Genomic DNA, 22,222 nt, shown 5'->3' on the forward strand with positions numbered 1-22,222 from the left:
CCAGGCAAAATTTAACAAAGCCAAGGCGGCCCCTTATAAGAACAATGTGCAGTTTGGGTGACTTTCAAGGGCAGGGAGTACTATTTCACCGCACCGGCGGAAGCAGATGAATTTGTGGACGAGGCACAAAGCTGGGAAGGCAATGAAACCAGCAATGAGCCAGACATTTAATCGTATCGGTCAACAAAAAATGTAGAGACCGTTTGCACAGGACTGAACCACTTCGTGGAGTCTCAGAAAGGAGGGATGAGAGCAGCAGGATACAGGAAGGGTGAGGAGAAGGAAAGGGGAGGGGGCAAAGAGAACACACATCGGTCAAGGGAGGTATAGATCGGCCACACTTGCGGGTGAGCCAGCACATGGAAGTACGAGCGAGGGGAGGGCGGCGGCACATCTCCTGATGGAGAGAGGATGCCTGGCGACAGGGGGAGAGAAAGCTCTAGATGGAGGGAAAATAGTGTGGGGGGGGGGGGGAAGAGTGACCCAGGGAGAAAGCCGAGGGATTGGGGTGGGGGTGGGGGGGGGGGGGGGGGGGGTAAGTGGCCATCTTGGTTAGCCCTTGTACAAACGGAAATCCCAGAACACTGGAGCATAGGCACATAGTGAGGACGGTGACCACGGCCATCTTGGGTGACCCCCAAAAACGGGAAACCCCGAAGTGTAGAGATTCATCAAGTTTGGTTGATCCTGAGATGGGTGGGGGTGGGGGAAACAACCCCCCCCCCCATTACAATAGTCAACTGGAATGTCAGGAGATTTAACAGCCCAGTGAAAAGATCCAGAGTCTTCGCACACCTGAAAAGTCTGAGAGACAACAATCGTCCTCCAGGAGACTCACCTGAGGGATAAGGACCGACTGCGGGTAAGAGCTGGGTGGGACAGACATACCATTCATGCTATGGGACGAAGGCTAGGCGGGTGGCCATACAGATCAATAAGAGGACAGCATTTACAGCGACGAGGATAGTTACGGACCAAGGGGGATAGTATATCATCGTTAGTGGTGTCCTGGAAACATGTATATTCCCAACTGGGACGATAAATGGACAAATGGACTTTGACCTGCTTTCCAAGGGGAAAGCAGTGCACCAGCTCTGCCCGACATTGGGGACCTTTTACAAACATGGAGATAAAGACAGCCACCTGCTGGACCACCAGCTGAGAAAGCAGGCAGCCGCAAGGAAAATAGCCCAAAATAGCTCAGGTTAGGGTCAGCAGTGGTAGGCCCCAAGGGGACTCGGGATGAAGCAGTTCCTCGACAGACTGGACATGCCAGTTGTGGAGGGAAAAGAGACAGGGCCTGGAAGCACCATTAGAACTGGGAGAAGTCATAGAATTTACAGCGCAGAAGGAGGCCATTCGGCCAATCGAGACTGCACATCCCCTTGGAAAGAGCACCCTACTTAAACCTATCCCAGTAATCTGACCTAACCTTTTGGACACTGAGGCAATTTAGCATGACTAATCCACCTAACCTGCGCATCCTTGGACTGTGGGAGGAAACCCACGCAGACACGGGGAGAAGGTGCAAACTCCACACAGTCACCCGAGGCCGGAATTGAACCCAGGTCCCTGGAGCTGTGACGCAGCAGTGCTAACCACCGTGCACCCCATGGGGAGTATCAACTCCATGCAGGAAGGGAAGGCACCAAGGCCAGAGGATTCCTGGCAGACCTCTACAAACAATTCACGCCAGCATTGGATCCGCACCTGCAGGAGATGTTCACAGACTCACTAGTTAGAGGCACCCGTCGACACTGGCACAAGCCTCAATATCGCTGATACCCAAAAAGGACCAAGACCCTACTCCCTCCTGAATATGGGTCTTACAGGCCCATTTCACTGCTCAATGTAGACGCAGAGATCCGAATAAAGGCCCTGGCAAGCGGCTGAAGAGCTGCGTGCCAGAGGTAGTCACGGAAGAGCAGACGGGCTATGTCAAGGGCAGGCAGCTGACAGCAAACATCAGGCACTTGCTGAACGTGGGAGATCCGGGGAGAAAATACCAGAGGTAACCATCTGCCTGGTGCAGAAAAGGCTTTCGTCAGAGTCAAGTGGAAGTACAGAGAGGTATTGGAACGCATCACAGTTCACCTCCTCTTTGAAACTACAATATAGCCCTCCCATGGTGGATGCATGGACAAACACCACCAGCTCTGAATACGTCCAGCTACACAGAGGCATGAGGCAGGGATGCCACTGTCCCTGCTGCTGTTTGCTCTGGCAATTGATCCACGGGCGATCACCCTCAGGTGAAGGGGTGGAGAGGTAACCAAAGGGATGTCAATGAGCATAGAGTTTCATTCTATGCAGATGATCTGCTCCTCAACATGTCGAACACCCGGGCCAGCATGGAAGGGATAATGAAACTACTAAATTAGTTTGAGCTTTCCCGGTTGTGAGAAAAGAGACGGGGCCTGGAAGCACCATTAGAACTAGGAGAAGTCATAGAATTTACAGCGCAGAAGGAGGCCATTCGGCCAATCGAGACTGCATATGACCGGGTTACAAACTTAACCTGAGCAAAAGTGAGATCTTTCCTGAAGCCGCAGGGGGGAGGGACAAAGTTGGAGGAATTGCAGTTCAAACAAGCCCAGACCAAATTCTGCTACCTGGGGATCCAAATAGTCCATGACTGGACACAGAGCCACAAATGGAACCTGACAAGTCTGGCGGAGGAAGTCAAAGGGATCTGCAGAGGTGGGGCCCACTCCCACTGTCCCTGGTAGGGAGAATGCAGACAATCAAAATGAATGTACTGTCCAGGTTCCTCTTCCTGTTCAGTTCCCTCCCTACATCCCCAAGGCCTTTTTTAAAACGGTAGACAAACTACTCATGGCGTATGTGTGTGTGTGTGTGTGTGTGTGTGTGTGTGGGGTAGGAGAGCCCGAGGATCCAAAAGTCTTACAAAGGAAAGGAAACATGGAAGGCCTGACCCTCCCATGGACTCTGGATCGAAGCACTGCAGAGGGCAAACTTCACCTCCACATGCAAAGGGCTTAGCCTAACACAATGAAATATGGTGCACAGAGCGCACCTAAGCAGAATCCGAAAGAGTAGGTTCTTTCTGAAGGTGGAGGACAAATGTGAACGGTGCCAGGGAGGCCCAGCCAACCCACCCACGTGTACTGGGCCTGCCCCAAACTTGCTGAGTACTGGACCACCTTTTTTGAGGCAATGTCCAGGGTTTGGGGAGTAAGTGTGGAGACATGCCGACAAATAAGTGGTATTTTTGGGGTCTCAGACAAGCCAGAACTCATGGGGAGGGGTTCAATGCCCTAGCCTTTGCCTCCCTGGTAACTCAGCGGAGAATCCTGCTCAGCTGATGATCGGCAGCACCACCAAAGGCTGCAGACTGGCTAACCGGCCTGGTGGAATTTTGCAAACTGGAAATTTGCCATCAGAGGGTCGGAAGAAGGCTTCCACAGGATGTGGAAGCCGTTCACTTCCTTGTTCCAAGATCTGTTCATAACCAGCAACCTAGAGTAAGGGGGGGGGGCACAAACAAGTCACAGGATAAAGACGAAAAGGAAGCAAAGTTGGGAGGGGAAGAAGGATGACACGCAAAGAAAACTAGAGGGTCAAGGGACCAAAACCGTGGATAGACATCTGTAAATACACTCTCGGGCCAAACTAGGAATTGCCACAAAGGTATCCGATCAAAGGGCCACAGCTGGAGAGAAAGCAATTGTATGTAAATGTCTGTACTGACTTCTGCCTGTCTTTTTATCTCCTTTTATTTCTTGCTTTTTTTCCCCCCCCATCTTTTCTGTGCTGTTATGTAAAGCTACCAGGAGTTGCGAATTGCAAAATACAAAATGTGAAAGCCCAATAAAAACACTTAAGAAATAACGGAGAAGGCACGGAGGGCAGAGAGCACTCCCCAAAACAAAAACCGTACAATGTTTCTGTGCGAAAGACACCCATTGAATTATGGAGCTATCTCGACAAGTTAATTGTCAAAAGTAGTTCAGCAGCACCTACAGCCAAAAGAAACAAGGTACTTTGCTACAACCTGAAAGCTTGGGCTTTGTTCCACAGAGCGTTGGAGCTTATTTTTCACCCCCAGCTCATCGCAAGAGTTGGCTGGCAGCCAACACATCGAGAATAATGTGCTGTAAGAGAGCTAAACAGGCCAAGAGTGGACTTGTGTCCCTCATTGAGTATGATCCGATGGGCAGTGCCAGAACTGTATAGTGGTTGGTGATGGACTTTCTTCGCATCTGGACTCAAACAAGTCAGAGGATTTGAACAAGGCCAGATTGAGCAGCCTAGGGAGGGGAGGAGAGAAGATGCCTTTTGGGGGCCAGACAGAAAAGAACAAGGCCAGGGTAACATCTTGGAATGGTGCACCCGATGGGCAAAGGGCAACCTACTGAATGTTGTGCTCCCCTTTCTTACTGCATTTCTCTTATAAAATGGCCTGCCCACTCCCACCCGCCTGCCCATGCCAGCTGTTTTATGGCTTAAGCAGTATATTATCCAGATCAACTGTCCTGTTAAAAGCTCAATTGCCATTTTTAGATAATGTAGTCAAGCGGGCTGTCGGTTTGGGTATCCACCCAACTACTGTTAAGGGGACAGCTTGGAGTGTGCAGGAAGGTGGTGGGCTTGTTCCTCACATTTACCTTAATTTTTTTATAATGATTGCAAATCAATCCCAGGTTACCTCATCACAGTGGTAAATATATTATCCATTGTGTTGCCACTGAAGCATTCAGCGCAGGTTTGATCCTTAGACTGTTCTTTTTTTAAAATTTAGAGTAAGCAATTATTTTTTTCCAATTATGGGGCAATTTAGATTGGCCAATCCACCTAACCTGCACATCTTTTGGGTTGTGGGGGTGAAACCCACGCAGACACGGGGAGAATGTGCAAACTCCACACGGACAGTGACCCAGGGCCGGGATTCAAACCCGGGTCCTCAGCGCTGTAGGCAGCAATGCTAACCACTGTGCCACATGCCGGCCCTTAGACTGTTCTAAGATAGTGCTATAATTGGCCTTAGATCATCATGTCACACAGTAAACAAAATCAGTCAAGATGGCTTCTCCTGATCACTATCCAATTCCTCCATTAGAAAATACATGTGGGGCTGCAATATGAAGACATAATTAGGCTTTGCTGTTTATCATTAAGATACTCAAAGCCGAGGTTAATCTCAGTGACGTGTTAGATAAATTCAATTGCCCTTGAAGATGTAAATCAGGACAAGCTTGCCTTTATGAGTAGAGAGGGAGAAGATTAAAAAAAGAGATAAATTCCCTTCCACACCAGATGAACTACAGCTCGCCCTGATATTGCAAGAAGATATAGGTTTTCAAAATGGATTTCATTTTACTGTTCCTACACTTTAAAATGTTTGACCATTTCAAAATGCCAGCTAGATTTAATCAGCAGATTCGGTGAATTCCTTTCAATGAGGTTCATCCACGCTACATTGCAAAAACAATTTTCACCTACACAGCAAAAAAACAAGTAAATATTCTACAAGGTTCAATCCATGTTGTGTACTAAGAACTTTGACTGAATTGTCAGTCAGCACTTGTGTGATAAAGAGTGGAAAACTGACACAAATACACAACCTATACTTTGAGGTTTGAAGAAGAACGGTGAAATGACTGCAATCCCAGAAGCATTGTACTCGGCGGCATGTTTTGCCTGAAACAAAATACAAAGAAAGAATACTATCAAACATCTTATTCAATGGCCATGGTTGTATGCAGTCATCTCTCTACCATTTAGTGCCCCCATGTTCTGAGGATTGTTAATCATGGCTTATACTATGATAGCATGGTGGGGCAAGGTGTGTTAGCAGGCCTTAATAACTACATCAGGCAGTGCAGAATTGAACCTGTCCTGTTGGCATTATTCTGCACCACAGTCTTGCCATTTCAGCTAACTGAGTTCATGCTACAATCATATGTAAAAAGTTTTACAACACCAGGTTAAAGTCCAACAGGTTTGTTTCAAATCACTCGCTTTCGGAGCACTGCTTCTTCCTCAGGTGAATTTAACCTGGTGTTGTAAAACTTCTTACTGTGCACACCCCAGTCCAATGCTGGCATCTCCACATCATACAATCATATGATAATGGCTTCAGAATTGAATGTTTACCCTCATGCAAAATGAAAGGAAACAAAGGGGAACGGACACCTTTCACTTTGAAGAAAAGTATCAAAACAACTCTTTTGTGTGGTATAGGAAAACTGTTCAGACCTTGTGCTGTCATTGAAAAAATTGGAAATGGTCAATATTCTCTCCACTCCAGCCCATGATATTTAAAAGTAAGATGATTTCCACTGGGCACCATCTCCAATTAAACGATCAAAGGGCTTAAAAAAACACATTATAATTTGATTATAAGTGGTCATGGGTTCCTTCCAGAGTTTCTGATGCCATTAATTGATAGGGAAATATCTACCTGGAGAATGCCATCCACTATGGTATGAGTGTATCAGAAGCTTCATCTCAGGCAAAAAGGTAGTGCGTTGGAGCCTCATTCCTGGATTACAACATATCATCTTGGCTGATACGAGTTGCAATAGTCTATCTTTCGTATGAATAGTATATATCTTTTGTATGAAACTTTAAATTAAGACAGTCTTGGTGCTCAGATGGATACGCAAGAGGACATACATCTACCAGAAATAAAGGATGTAAAAATAGAGATTTGTTTCCAAATTTCAGACAAGATTAAAGTAAATGCAAATACCCAAGGAGCACATTTAAATTTTTAAGTACTAATAATGTAGGGGAATGATAGAAGCAGCAGGTGCCACTTTCTGTGGAAATGTTTCCATAATATCCAAATAAAAAATGCACAGTGACAGCTTTGCATCAATATTAGGTCGTATTGGCATAGCTAACACACCTACATTTAATTCCAGAATTAACCAAAAGACACACAAGAATGATGCTGACAAGAATGCCAAGCACCCTGCAGTGGAAAAGGTACATCTGTGCATTTGCAATTTCAAAAGGATTGAAAATCGTCATGATCACCAAAATTTTCATTTAGGTGTGTTATCGGAAATGTTTAACTTCTTCCGGACATTCCCTACATTTTAAACTTAGTGATCCAAAGATTTACATCATGTTTAAGCTCGTCACAACTGTACTGACACCTTTATTACCATGGAAATTGGTACTTTCAAACTCAAATGAAAAGCCTGGCTTTCATTTCTTGAAAACTTCCTGATCAAACAACAAGGTTTCGCTTTGTCAAGCATTGAAGCGTTGGTATGACTAAAATGCACTGGCAGTGTGTCAGGGAGCTAAATAAAACAGATGCAAATCTCGACCTGGGCCAAGTTAGTGGATTTCAGCTAGGTTGGCAGTAAAGACATGAGATCGATTCCACGTCAACATTCTTCACTTTGATCGGAAAGACACATTCCACAAAAAATAATTTAAACGCATTTTGACTCGTCTTTCAGCATACTAGTTCAGCAAGAAATTCTGCTTTTCTCTCCAAGTCTTCTGTTTGTCTCTTTTACCTTGTTCACCTTGTTGCTTTCCACTTCCCGTGAGTGCGAAAGAATCGTCATATTGGACTCGAAACATCAAGTTTGTTTCATGTATCACAGATGCTGCCAGACCTGCTGAGTATTTTAAGCATCTGCATATACAAGTCTGGTTCACAAATGGGGATGGATAACAGTCCATTAGATCACATCTAGTAACAAGGTTAGGATCTAGTTTGTACATATTGAAATTTTGGGTTTAAAATCAACAAATGTCTCCTTTTTATATGAAATTACAATATAAACTGTTCAGGCATGGTGTACCCCCATGTGAATTGGGATGCTGGTCATCCACAAGGTGCTGTGAGCCATCAGCAGCAGCAAAATTTTATTCAACCATAAGCTGCAACTTCATGACCTAACATATCCCTCACTTTTCTATGAAACTGGGTTGATCCTTGGCTTGATGATAATGGCAGAGTGGCGGGGGCGGAGGGTGGGGTGGGGGCAAGCAAAGAACAGCACCAACCATACCTGAAAACGGAGGTCTCAACCTGATGAAGCAACAGCGTGACTACCTGCATGTCAAAAGCATGTGGTAGACAAAGCTAAGTGTACCATATGCTCAGCAATTTAGCCACATCCAATAATGAATGTTGGTGGACAATTAAACAACCAACTCGCAGAGGATTCACAAATATCCCCATCCTCTGATTGGGGAGTCCAGCACATCTAGTGCAAATGACGAGGTTAAAGTATTTACAATCACCTTCAGCCAGAAGTGCCGGACAGTTGAACTACCTCAGCCACCTCTGAAGGTACCAGCAACACAGATTCTAGACTTTAGCTAATTCAATTCACTTGTGATATCAAGAAACAGCTGAAGGCACTGTATATAGAAAAACCTATGGGCCCTGACAACATTCTAGCAATTGAACTGAAGACTTGTGCTCCAAAACTAGCTGTGTCCCTAGCCAAGCTATTCCTTGGGGTTGTATTGCAGGCCCAACCAAGATCAGCTGTTTCATCAGCTGGCCTTATCTCCAAGAAATGGTGATTGATTGCAGACTGTTCAGTTGCACTCAGAACTGACACTGGATCAGTCCATGTCACCATGCAGCAAGATCTGGACAACATTCAGGCTTGGGCTGAAAGTGGCAACTAACATTTGCACCACACAATGACCATCCCAAGCCAGACTCTACCATCACCCCATGACATTCAGTAGCACTCCCATTGCTGAATTCTCCACTATCAACATCCTGTGGGCTTACCACTGAACTGGACCAGCGTACAAATACAATGGCTACAAGTGCAGGTCAGAAGCTGGGAATTGTGTAGTAATAATTCAGCTCTCGATTCCCCAAAGCCTGTTCACCATATGGACGCAAGTCAGGAGAGTATGATGGAATACTCTACACCATCAATGTAACAACAGTCTGGTTGATTGTACTCCATCAACCAACTGAAACATTCACTCCTCCACTACCAATGCACAGGTGGCAGCAGTGTGTACTATATACAAAATGCACTGCAGCAACACACCTAGCCTCCTCCGATAGCACCCTCCAAGCTCATGAGTTGCACCACCTAGAACGACAAGGACAGCAGATGCATGGGAACACCACCACTGCAAGTTTCCCTCAAAGTCATCCTGACTGGAACTATATCACCCGTCCTTCACTGTTACTGGATTAAAATCAGAACTCCCTCCCCAATACACTGTGGGTGCACCACTGCCCAATGGACTGCAGGAATTGAAGATGCTGGATCACCACCACTTGCTCATGGGGAACTAAGGATGGACCCATTACACTTGCATTCCATCAAAGAATTTAAAAAGTTAAACCAGCTCAAAATCCAATTGCTTAAACATTCAAAAGTCCTCTGAAGTAAAGCATTAATAAATAATTCTCAGATATTGTAATTAGCAGTGACAGGGTTAGTGTAACTTAAAAATGGAAAAAAAGGTGAATGACACAAGTCCATAAATACTCAACATCCCACCAAAAAAGTGCTTATGATGGTGCATGGGAATCAGATATTCGTGGATGAATTGCAAATTAAGCAACTGAGCATTGTGCTAACATATCATACACACCAACCACTCAAACAAAAAGCTTTATCAATCACAACATATCGAACATTCAGAGTTTCATTGCACTCTTACACACTCAGTGCTACTCAGATGCACACCCACACTTGCACACATTATCAGCGATTCAACCACAACAGCCATATCACTCAAACATATTGCACCACATTCATTGATCCACTTTCCTCTCTCATGTAGAAGTTAGCACATAATTGGAGGCAGTTGAAACTAGTTGCGTGAGAAGAGGCAAAGCTACATATCCTCACCTCAAAGTGAGCATTATTGGCATTACTGGAGTAGCCATGGCCAGCATGGTAACTGAAAACATCAAAAGATGATCACGCCCTTAAACCTAATCATATTTATCATACCTCACTTCCCGTCATTCCACAGTCTTTTCGGATTTACAAGTAAAAATAGTACAAGTTCACTTCCTGCATTTCTCTGTCCCTTCATTTTAATCCTAACCGTGTGCCCTTCTCCTTTAAGAGAGCCTGCTCGAATACCGGTGGAAAAGTGGAAGACAGCAACGAAACAATACTGTCACTTGCTCTCATATGTACAGCCACCAACTCAGATACTAATTCTCCACATAATGTAGAGTTTGGAAACAGGATCTGCATATGGTGAGACACTAAGAGTGGCCGGCAGCTAGGGTAGGGAGCAAGGGTAGCAAAGGTGCCAGCATACTACAGGATAGTTCAATGACACCGACACTGGGATGTTCTGAGGAAGTGTTGGGAGTTTCTGCCCATAGATCTTTGAAGGCAGAAGGGCAGGTTAATAGGGTGGTGAAAAAGGTACATGGGACACTTGCCTTTATCAATCGAGGCATAGATTGCAAAAGCAGGGAGGTAATGTTGGCGTTGGATAGAACTTTGGTGAGGCCACAGCTGGAGTAGTGTGCACAATTCTGGTTGCCACACTATAGAAAGGATGTGAATGCACTGGAGGTGTTGTAGTGGAGATTCACCAGGATGCTGCCTGGGATGGAACATTTAAGTTATGAGGAGGTTGGATAGGCTTGGGTTGTTTTTGCTTGAGTAGAGAAGACTGAGGGGCAACCTCATCGAGGTGTACAAGATTATGAGGGGCACATGCAAGGTGGATAGGGAGCAGCTGTTCCCCTTAGTTGAAGCATCAGTTACGAGGGGGCACAAGTTCAAGGTCAGGGGCAGGAGGTTTAGGGGGGATTTGAGGAAAACCTTTTTTACCCAGAGGGTGGTGATGGTCTGGAATGCAGTGCCTGGGAGGGTGGTAGAGGTGGATTGCCTGACATCCTTTTAAAAGTACCTGGATGAGCACTTGGCACGTCATAACATTCAAGGCTATGGGCCAAGTGTTGGAAATGGATTAGGTAGGCAGGTCAGGTGTATTTGGTGCGATGGTGCAGACTCGATGAGCTGAAGGGCCTCTTCTACACTATTATTTTGTGATTCTGAGTACATTGGAAAGTCTGCTAGAAAGCCCGAGTGCAATGTCATGGTACACAAAGGGGTCCAGAACCAACTTGGTGTCAAAAGCTTGAAATAGATCCCATCCTTTCCAGTTGCAAGTGCTGGACAACTCCATGAGCATGCTTCCAGATTCCATTGTTGCACAAGAAAAAGCCACTCAATGACTTGAGTGCTGCAATGGAAGCTCAGATCACTTACCAGTTCATAAAAGGGCTTGCAGGGTGTCAACCAGCAGTCTATCCTCCAGAATACTAGATTGTTAAGGTATTGCCACAGACCAGTGGCAGTGGCACCATGGAGCACCAGTCTGTTCTTCTGTCTCAGGACAGCATTTGACTCCCACTCTGATGCTCCATCTGCTGTTGACCTTCAGCCAAACACATGGTCAGGCCTCTGCTGCCCATTCCAGTATGTCTGCAGGCAGACCTGACATAGCCAGAGATACCGAGAATGCATGATTTCTCCAGAGGCATTCAGGCAGTCAAAGCATTGTTACACCACCCCAATGGTCTGCTCTACCACATTTTGTTTGTCAGCATAGCTTTCTTTGTATGCATGCTGCCCAAGTGAGGATTGTATCTTAAGAGTCATGACCTAGTTCATCTAATGATAGCCCTCCATACCCAGTGGTCGTCCATTTGTTTATCATTGTAGCTCAAATCCAATGTTTCATTGTTGCTCATTCCCCGCCACCCCCCCTCATTTTCAGATTTTAGTTAGCTAATCCAGGTATTAGAGATTTTCAGCATACAAGACTGTTCTTTAACATACATTTTTAATTCTTCAAAATGAAATGAAATCTAACTACAATTAGTATATTTGTTAAAATTATTTAAGCTCACCAACTGTTGCGATTCTTTTATACTCAAGGAACCCACATGAATTATCACCTGATCTAACCTAGAGAGAAAGAATACAATTATGCTTAAATGAACTTAAGTAGAAAAATTACAGCATGTAGGTCAACATTTGAACGAATTGTGGGGTCAGGATACACCAATCCTTTAAACTTTTGCAGTGGAAGGCCCTGTCAAGCAAATAGTGAAAAAGTGTGATGCCTGTGTCAATAGTTGAAACAACTGTGCATCTTTGAAGAATTATTGATGAGCAGAGACTAATATTGAATTCAATGTCAAATTGGGTACATACATCCAAAACAGAAAGGAAAAAAGGTTGGATTTAGAGGAAGAGACAAAATTGTAAATCTGAAGGAATGATACTTTGCACCTATACCAGTAATTAATCTCATTGCACTGTTAAAAGAGTACTTACATTGGAACGGATAAGCCTCAACTTTCTCCAAGAGTTAAGTGGATTATCATGCAAGTACAGCAACTTCATGGCATTTCACATGATTCAATACCAAGCTCTCAGCAAGAAACCATTGTTGGGAAATCATAACTGGGGAACTTCTGGTTCAACAGGGCAATATGGACAGCAAATTTCAGATTTCTATATTTAGCTGCATATCTATGGTGAACTTGAATTTGCTGTCCAAATTCCACAAAAATAATGTGGTGTGCCAATAATCTCACCATTATTTTTACCACAAATCCCAGCTCATGTTCCTTTTTTAATGTCATCCTCCCTGACATTAGGCACATAATATTAATGTGGCAATTATCAATGAGATCAAAAAGTACTAAAAGGCAGGCATAGAATAAACTGCACTTAGTACTATCATCCCCATTTTTGCTGCAACATTTCAGAAGAAAACATTTTAGCGGGGTAGTTCTCCCAGTGTGTGGGCCAATAGATATCCTTCAATTAACAGTCAAAACAGGTTATCTACTTATTACTGATTGGTAGCTTGCTGTGCAAGGTTGAACATTGCCCACCTTGCAATAGTGGCTACACTTCAAAAATATCAAAATTGCCTGTAAAGTACTTTGGAACGTACAGACATCAAAAGCACTCTACAGTACTTCCTTTCTTCTTGTATATATTTCTGGGAAAGTAAGTCCTATTATACTTTAAAATGCTTCAGGGTCATGTCTGCAATTTAATGATTGAATTAGAAGTGCACACCTCTCCTACAATGTCTCGTCTCTTACTGGGGCTTTTCACATAATTTGCTCAGTTACGGTTATTTTAACAAAAATTTTTTTTTTTTAATTTCGTGTACCCAATTTATTTTTTCCAATTAACCGGCAATTTAGCTTGGCCAATCCACCTACTCTGCACATCTTTGGGTTGTGGGGGCGAAACCCACGCAGACAAGGGGAGAATGTGCAAACTCCACACGGACAGTGACCCAGAGCCGGGATCGAACCTGGGACCTCGGCGCCGTGAGGCAGCAGCGGCTAACCCACTGCACCACCGTTCTGCCCTATTTTCTTAAAATTAACATGCCTTTGAAACTATATCCTAATCCAAGTGGCCACTTTGAGAGAGGATCAGAAAAGGACAGGACATCAGAAGTTGGAAGAGATAAACTAAATAGGTTTTCTAAAAAATCAATGCCTTGAATATGGTTGCTTATTTATTACCCGCAGACTGGATCGAAATGTGAGCACTCACTTGTCCTTTCCTTGGCTGATCCACTCTTCAGCAAGCAATTTTCGTTCTTCAACAGTAAGAGACAGGCCCTCTCCCGTTGTGCCATTCACTGAAAAACAACAGTTAAGACACATTGTCTAGATATTGGAGATCAGTTTATGAGAATGGGACAAAATCTCAAACCAGGTATAATTGTAAAAATCAGCATTAAGTTTGATAGGTAAAGGAAACCACATGCAATTATAAAAGAAAAGCATTATTGCATTTTGCCAACATAACCGACGTGACAGGATTTTCTCCAACTGATAGTTTTGCATTAAGCCTTTTTAAATTTTTGTTCAACTTGCTGTATCTTTCCAACTCCTTTCCCCACTTGTCCCAATGCTTGGCACTTGTTTAGTTTATTGCTCCTGTTACAATGGAGTTTTAAAATGATGGGCTGGATTCTGCCACCCAGCCCGCTGCAAGAACGCCACAGAAGAGAAGCGGACAATGGAGAAGTCCATCGACCTCGGGTACGATTCTACGGTCGCCGGGCGGACGCAGCCAGAGAATCCCACCCTATGTTTTAGAACCCTGTTTTTTATCTAAGGTATAATGGATGGAGTCATGCGAGTCCACATGTCAACAGGCCTAAGGAGTAAGTAAGGACTGCACGAAACGCGCCCGCCGAATGCGCAGGATCCCCAGCCTGGCGCAGCCCACCACCAGCGAGAGACTCGCCCGTTACCAGTCGATCATCACAAATGATAAAAAGGGGTTTCACTATGGTCAGGTTGCTCGCGTGAGGTTGCGCATGTAGGTGGAATTTATCGCCAGAGCCTGACCTTGCCTTCACGTCCCTCAGCCACCAGCTGCTGGCAGGCTGAGCAAGAACGAGACACACGTGAGCCGACACAACACGGACTGAGTCGGGTGCACGCCACAGCCCCCCCTCCCAAGCGATGCATGTGGGACAACGACCACCGAACGCCCCAAAGGTTCGGGGAGGGGGGGGGGGGGAGAAAGAGAGAGAAGGTGCACACCACAAGGCGAAAGGAGGGGGCCTGGACATTCTCTTGAACGTGGCCAACGATGACTCGGTGGAATCGCAAAGCTTGACGGCCAATAGTCAGACACACGAGTCTTTAAACCGCTGCCACCAAGGCGACCAGCCCGCGTGAGCCGGTGGGGGAACGTTTAGGTACCCTGTAACCGTGACGGGAGAGTGACTGGAGAGCGACCACTGCGTCACCGCGGTGGGAAAGAAAGTCGGCCCTACCTCACCGGTCCAAACCCTGCAGAGTCACACTGTAGCCGCTTGCCGGCGCCCTGTCGGCAAGCTGCCAGGCAGCACCCAAACCCACAGAAGCTCCCTTTGTTTCGATGTAATGCTGCAAGACGGTGGCAACGCAAGAGGCGCGAGACACGCTCGCCGTCGTCGACCCAGAGAGCAAGAACAGTTCGCACAGACACACACAACCCTGCGACACGAAGAATCGAGCGGATGCTGAGATAGGCAACTTTCCTTTTTTGGGTGGTGGTGGTTAGGTGGATTGGCTATGCTAAATTGTCCTTAGTGTCCAAAAAAAAAAGGTTACGTGGGGTTACGGGGACAGGGTGGAGGTGCAGGCATATGTAGAGTGCTCTTTCCAAGGGCCAGTGCAGACTCGATGGGCCAAATGACCTCCTTCTGCACTGTAAATTCTATGAAATCAAAGGGAGTCCCAGATTATATTACTGGGCGATGGCGTAGTTTTAAAAATTAACAACCCATGCTTAATTCCCATAATTCCATCTCAATTTGGAAGCAATTTGTAGTAGTTTTAATTTGATATTGCAATTTTCCAAATAGTAAAGAAAATTACATGGTGTTATCAGGAAGGTGGGTGGTGAAGAATGAAAATGGAGAAAAACCATACCTGAGACTCTGGTATAAACTTACCAAAAATATTTTTAATCCCCTGGACTTTTACGAGATAATCAACATATTGACCAATTACAGAGAGATTTATTTCACTGGAAGACAAGAAATAAATTTAAGCTAATGTGACAATTTCTGCTACTAAATAAACAGGTGGCCATCTGATATTAAGTAATATGAACATTCCTACTTATCTTGTGTCATGGGTGTGAAGGTTGCCGCGACTAAACCACAAAGCTTGTTCCTAGGTATTGCCATCTGAAAGAAAAATAAATATTGATTAGATATTCAGAAACCTCGACTGAACTGCCAAATACCATGTAATGCTCATACTATTTACCCAGTGCCTCGAACTCTGCCCAACTTTAAAAAGAGTGCAATTTTCTGCTGGGCTTCCTGCGGCATTGTCAAACCACAAGTACAAATAACTTGCACATTAGCAAAGCAGAAATAATATTATTCTATCAGAAATAAATCTATCCAATAGCTCACAACTGCGTAGACTAGTGTTGGAAACTTCACTTCAGTGCCAATATCAAGGCCATCGATAGGGTTCAGTATCATAGAATGAATACTGCACAGGAGGTGTTTGGCATATCAGATCTATGCTGGTTCTCTGCAAGAACAGCTCAGCTAGTCTTAGACAATTCACTGAATTCATTGATTCATAGAATTTACGGTGTAGAAGGAGGCCGCTCGGCCCATCGAGTCTGCACCGACCCTTACAAAGAGCACCCTACTGAAGCCCACGTATCTACCCTATCCCCGTAACCCAATAACCCCCACTTAACATTTTTTGTGCAGATGAATGATACGGATTTGGGCTACTACCCACTATTTTGGGGGATGAGGCAGGGATATCCCATGTCCCCCCGACCCCCCCCCCCCTTCGGTTTGCGTTGGCAATTGAGCCCTTGGCTATTGTGCTGAGGGGTTTGAACTTATGGGGGGGGATAGTGAGGGGGGGTGGAGCATAGGGTGTCTCTGTATGCTGATGATCTGCTGCTGTGCATTGCAGACCCAGGCTTATCAGTGAGGGACATAGTCGGGTTGCCAAGGAAATTTGGGGAATTTCCATGGCATAAGCTAAATTTAGGGAAGAGTGAATATATTGTGGCGTCTCCTCCAGGTGCAGGGGCAGGAGAAGGAGGGTTGCCATTTCAGGAGCGACAACTCACTTTAGATATTTGGGATACAACCCAAAATGTGCAGGTTAGGTGGACTGGCCACGCTAAATTGCCCCTTAACTGGAAACAAATAATTGGGTACTCTAAATTTATAAACAAAAAGGTATTTCGGGTGCAGGTGGTGCAGGACTGGGCATGACTTTGTAAGCTAAATTTCATGAGCCTGGTAGGGAGGGTGAAGGAGGGCTTGGTGAGACGTGACAGTCACCCTTTGTCGTTGGCAGCTCGGGTGGAGGCAGTAAAAATGAATATTTTGCCACGGTGCCTGCTTCTGTTCCAGTTATGATGTTCTTTGCTTTCTGGATGAGGATGGCTTTGCAGTGTAGTTTCTCACAAAGAACATCAAGCTATGTTTTGAACATTTATTTACACTACAACTAAATAGATTGGACTTGCTTGCTAAAATAGAAAAGATAACAGATTAACTCAACTATGATTCTAACTCCAGAGCTTCTGATAACACGACTATTCTCTATCTCGCCGAACAATCTACTCCACGAATCAAGAGTTTCGCGTGATCCATGCGTATGCGCTTGATCGCCATCTAGTGGTTACATGTACTTACAATAAATTATTAACCCTTCATTATTATTACAATACACAGGGCAGCACGGTGGTTAGCACTGGGACTATGGCGCTGAGGACCCAGGTTCGAATCCCGGCCCTGGGTCACTGTCCGTGTGGAGTTTGCACATTCTCCCCTTGCCTGCGTGGGTTTCACCCCCACAACCCAAAGATGTGTCGGTTAGGTGGATTGGCCACGCTAAATTGCCCCTTAATTGGAAAAAAAATAATTGGGTAATCTTAAATTATTTTTTAAAGTTATTACAATACACATATTGTCACACCAGTCTGTGTCTTTTTGCAAAAGTCATTCTTTCAAGGGATGGACAGGCTTGTCTCGTCATTTGTGTGGGGAGAGAAGGTAGCTAGCACAAAGAAGGCAGTGCTACAAAGGGGGTGGCAGTCGGGGAACTTGGCCCTCCCAAGCTTGCTGCACTATTACTGGCCGGGGAATGTGGTGAAGGTGCAGGGGTGGAGTAAGGAGACAGAGGCTTTGTGGATGGAGATGGAGGCGGGTCGTTGTAAAGAGTCGGGGTTGCGGGCTCTGGCAATGGTGCCGCTTCTGTTTGCCCCGGGGAAATATTCGGATAATCCTGTAGTGGCAGCCACACTGAGGATTTGGGGGCAATTTCGACAGCACTTCAATTTGAGGGCAGGGTCGAGGGTGATGCCTCTAAGAGGGAATCATGGGTTTGAGCCATGGAGGATGGATGCGAGGTTCTGGGGGCAGCAGGAGAAAGGGGTTAAAAGAGATGAAAGATCTGTTTCTGGAGGGAAGATTTGCAAGTTTGGAGGAACAGGCTGTGAAGTATGGGCTCCAGCGTGAGGAGGGCTTCAGGTAAATGTCGGTGCGGAATTTTGCCAGAAAGGTCTTCCTGAGCTTCCCGGTGGCACCGTCGTCTTCGTTGTTGGAGGTGCTGTCGGTGGGTTGGGGACTGGAGACTGGGTCGTTTCCATGATCTACTGTAGGATTATGGAGGAGTATAAGGAGTCCATGGAAGGGATTAAGGCTAAGTGAGAGGAAGAGTTGGGTTTGGGTTGGAAGGAGGATTATAGTGCAAAGTACTGCACAGGGTCAATGCCTCGACCTTGTGTGCAATGCTGGGGTTGATTCTGTTAAAAGGGAGTGCATAGGGCGCACTTAAGGAAGGCGAGGATGAGCTGGCTGTTTGAGATGGTGGAGGATAGTTGCAAGCGGTGTGGGAAGGGCCCAGCCAATCATGTCCATATGTTCAGGTCCTGCCTGAAGTTGGAGAAATATTGGGGATTGTTTTTGTTATAACCTGCCTGCTTACCATTGGCTGGGGACTAATGACAATCCCACAATCCTGTGGGAGTATGAGCTTCCCCAATGGGGGGGGGGGGGCAGAGAAATCATTAGCAGACTCCCTGTATAAATAAAGCGGGCCAGTTTGGAACCAGCAGGAAGGAGTGAGCAGCAGGCAAAGTTGCTGCTGTTGTGTATATATATGTTATTGTAAATAAATGTTATTTCTTTGTATCCTTAAAACTCATGCTGGATTCTTCGTGGCCCTCACAAAAGTTTTTCAGCACCATGTCTGAGGCTCTGCATGTGGAATTGGTGCCAGGTCCACTGGAGGCCATATTCGGGGTGTCAAATCTGCCAGAGCTGCAGATGGGGGCGTGGGCAGATGTTTCCCCTTCGGTGATTGCTCGCAGGCGGGTTCTATTAGGGTAGTGGTCAGCTCTCCCCCCCCTGTTCCTCGGCATGGCTGGGGGACCTGTTGGGAGTTCCTGTATTTGGAAAAGGTCAAATTTGCTCTGAGAGGGGAGCATGAGAGGTCCACCAGAGATGGGGCTTGTTTGTTTTACATTTGGGGGACCTAGTTGTTGTCAGGGGGTGGGGCTTGTGTATTGTTCTTAAAACGTTAACATTTTGAATTAAAATATTTTCAAAAAAAATCTATGTATCGCTGGATCTGCCTCCTGCGCCTCAATTAATGAAGCTGTATCAAACACTTGCTTGAAATTATCCTCATTCAAGGATAGTTTCGGCTACTCTGCCATCTGTTTGTGGCGTGACTTTGATCTCTGGTGGTGAAATTTGTTTAGTCATTGTCCTGGTCACCACACAACTCGAAAATATATCTGGAAACTGTTCCTGTAACTGTTTGGTCTCATTTTCCCTCAGACTCTCTCTAACCATGGGTGAAGCTACAACCTTGATTCCTGCCAAATCATTCCGCAAAAGTAAGTCTACTCCGTCCACAGGTAACTTCGTAACTGGACCTGATAATAAATCACACTCCAATTGTGCTTTATATTGTGCTTTATATAATGGAACTGGGATATAATCTCCGCTTATCGCATTCACTCAGATCTTGGGCTGGATTCTCCGCACCCCAAACACCTTTAAATATAGTTAGCACTCAGGAACACTTGCTGTATAAAGATGTCTAGGAAACACCACTTTGAGAAAGTATTACAATCCCAGACCAGTCCCCAACAGTGGCTAGGATAGTGGACCCAATGTATGAGTTTATTTTGAGACTATGCGGTAAGAATGATTTGCTCCAGGAGTGATTGCATGAAAAAAATAGGGCTTTTCTATTTCTAAAACAAAAAACTTTATGATGAACAGCTTACAATTACCCATCAACACAACTATATAATTACCCATTAAACAATAATAAAAGAAACATACAGCTCTTAATCCATCTTAAAATTAGTGGGGCATTGAGTAATGCTTGTTTTCTAAAACAGATTTTTGGCTCAGGTTGGAACCCCTTCAGACTCTGGCTGAAAATCTTCAGATAGCTGCTTTAACTAAGTTGTTTCAAACACGGGGACAATGCCAGCCACCTGTTGGCACACCAGCTGAGAAAGCAGGCAGCCACCAGAGAGGTTCGGCAAATTAGGGACAACAGAGGCATGCTAGAAATAGACCCAGACAAGGTTAACAAGACATTTGCAGACTTTTACCGGGGCATGTGTACCTCAGAGCCCCCACCAGAGGACTCGGGGATGAAACAGTTCCTCGATGGACTGGACATGCCAGTTGTGGGAGAAGACAGAAAAAGGGGCCTTGGAGCACCACTAGAACTGGGAGAGATCATGGAGAGTATAAACTCCATGCAGGCGGGGAAGGCGCCTGGACCAGACAGGTTCCCAGTGGATGTCTACAAAACACTTGCGATAGCACTGGCCCCGCACCTGCAGGAGGTGTTCACAGACTCGCTGGTGAGGGGCACACTGGCTACGCCAGCACAAGCCTCGCTAATACCTGAGAAAGGCAAAGACCAAACTGAATGTGGTTCATACAGACCCATCTCGCTACTGAACATAGGCGCCAAAATATTGGCCAAGATCCTAGACAAAAGGCTAGAAGACTGCGTACCAGAGGTGGTCGCAGAGGATCAAACGGGCTTTGTCAAAGGTAGACAGCTAACATCGAACATCAGGCGCCTGCTGAACGTGATCATGACCCCATCAGGGACAGAGCACCTGAGGTGATCGTCTCCCTGGACACAGAGAAGGCCTTCAACAGAGTCGAGTGCAAGTACCTTATAGAGGCGCTGGAGCGGTTTGGGCTCGGAAAAGGATTCACCTCATGGGTGAAGCTCCTGTACAACGCACCCAAGGCAAGCATACGGACAAACAACACAGCTCCCAGTACTTCCAGATGCACAGGGGCACCAGGCCGCTACTGTTCGCCCTAGCTATTGAACCATTAGTGATCGCTATCAGAACAGCAAAGAACTGGAGGGGGATCCAAAGAGGAGGCAGAGAGCATAGAGTCTTGCTCTATGTGGATGACCTGACCCTCTACATTTCGGACCCACAAAGCAGCACCGAAGGAATCATCACACTCCTGAAAGAGTTTGGTGCCTTTTTGGGCTACAAACTCAGCATGAGCAAAAGTGAGATATTCCTGGTGAACCCGCAAGGGGGAGGGGCAGCACTGGTGTGTAATTGAAAATATGGAAAGATGTGTTATTTGAAACATGGAAGTCTGGCAATATCTGGTCTGAGAGAAACATGAGAGGATACAGGGAAAGATCCCATGAAGGGTTAACAGCAGCTGCAAAGAGCAGGATTATAAAATGCAGATTCCTTCTTCCAAACACTTAGCAAACAGACAGGATTTTTGTATGAAGCTAAAAACAATGGTTCACACCTTCATTGAAATTAACCATTTTAGTAAGCATCTGGAAAAGCATGGGTGAGGGTTTCACTTGAGTTAGGTGATAAATGTAAACCTTTCAAGTTATAACCAAGTGGATTTTTAGCATTACGCTAAAAGCAATGATTCACACTTTCATTTAAGTAAAATCAGCAGATAGAAAAGAATGACTAAGACGGCAAATATATAGGTGTGAAATTCTGCTAACTCAAGGTAAATTAAAAGAAAAATGGAGACTATCACTCTACGAGAAAAATAATTTAAAGCCAAAATCAAAGTCAAAATTATGAGCTGGGGATACAATTGGAAAATAAAACTATAGAAATGACAGGAACCAAAATTCACACACCGATTGAAACCAAAGCTTTTTTGAATATCACAAAGGAACTTTGAACATCACAAAGGAAACAATGTAATCAGAGTCCTGAGAGGTGAGATCATGTCAAAATGAATACTTAGTCATGTTTGAAACATTTAGATTAAAGGTACCTTTTTCAATGCAAGTGAAATAAAAGTTACTTTACAATAAAGTCATAAAAACTTAATAACTGTTAGAAAGAGAATATAAACCCAGAGGTGAGAGCAGGAACTACCGGAACCAGAGGGAGAGAGAGAGTGAAAGAGAGAGAGAGGCAGAGAAGGAACAAGAGAAGCAAGCAGAGTCAGCTTACAGTCAGCTCGGTCATGGGAAAGGGACAGGGCCAAGTAGCCGAGCTAAAACAGATAATACATCGAAGGAAGACCAGAATTTAAAGAGGAGGCAGAGACAGCCAGCAGAGCCAGCTTTCACAGCTCGGTACATGGGAAAGATAGGACATAGCAACCGAGCTCACCAGCGAATACATCTAAAGAAGACCAGGTTTAAAAAAGATTGATTGTCAAGTTGGGCCTGAAGATCCCTTCAACC

General features: G+C 45.2%; 1 protein-coding gene across 5 annotated transcripts in view; it reads right to left on the bottom strand.

Moving 5' to 3' along the window:
* npl (N-acetylneuraminate pyruvate lyase (dihydrodipicolinate synthase)) overlaps positions 1-22,222 on the bottom strand; it is a 130,982-nt gene that overhangs the window by 66,261 nt on the left and 42,499 nt on the right. For all 5 annotated transcript variants that reach the window (XM_072511245.1, XM_072511243.1, XM_072511244.1 and 2 more), the window contains exons 2-6: positions 15,611-15,678; positions 15,442-15,515; positions 13,539-13,626; positions 11,861-11,918; positions 5,586-5,661 (exon numbers count right to left, since the gene is read on the bottom strand). In XM_072511245.1, the coding sequence (XP_072367346.1) occupies positions 5,586-5,661; positions 11,861-11,918; positions 13,539-13,626; positions 15,442-15,515; positions 15,611-15,678 (364 nt within the window). The remainder of the gene's footprint in view (positions 1-5,585; positions 5,662-11,860; positions 11,919-13,538; positions 13,627-15,441; positions 15,516-15,610; positions 15,679-22,222) is intronic.

Source organism: Scyliorhinus torazame, chromosome 7, assembly GCF_047496885.1.
Source record: "Scyliorhinus torazame isolate Kashiwa2021f chromosome 7, sScyTor2.1, whole genome shotgun sequence".
Lineage (NCBI taxonomy): Eukaryota > Metazoa > Chordata > Chondrichthyes > Carcharhiniformes > Scyliorhinidae > Scyliorhinus > Scyliorhinus torazame.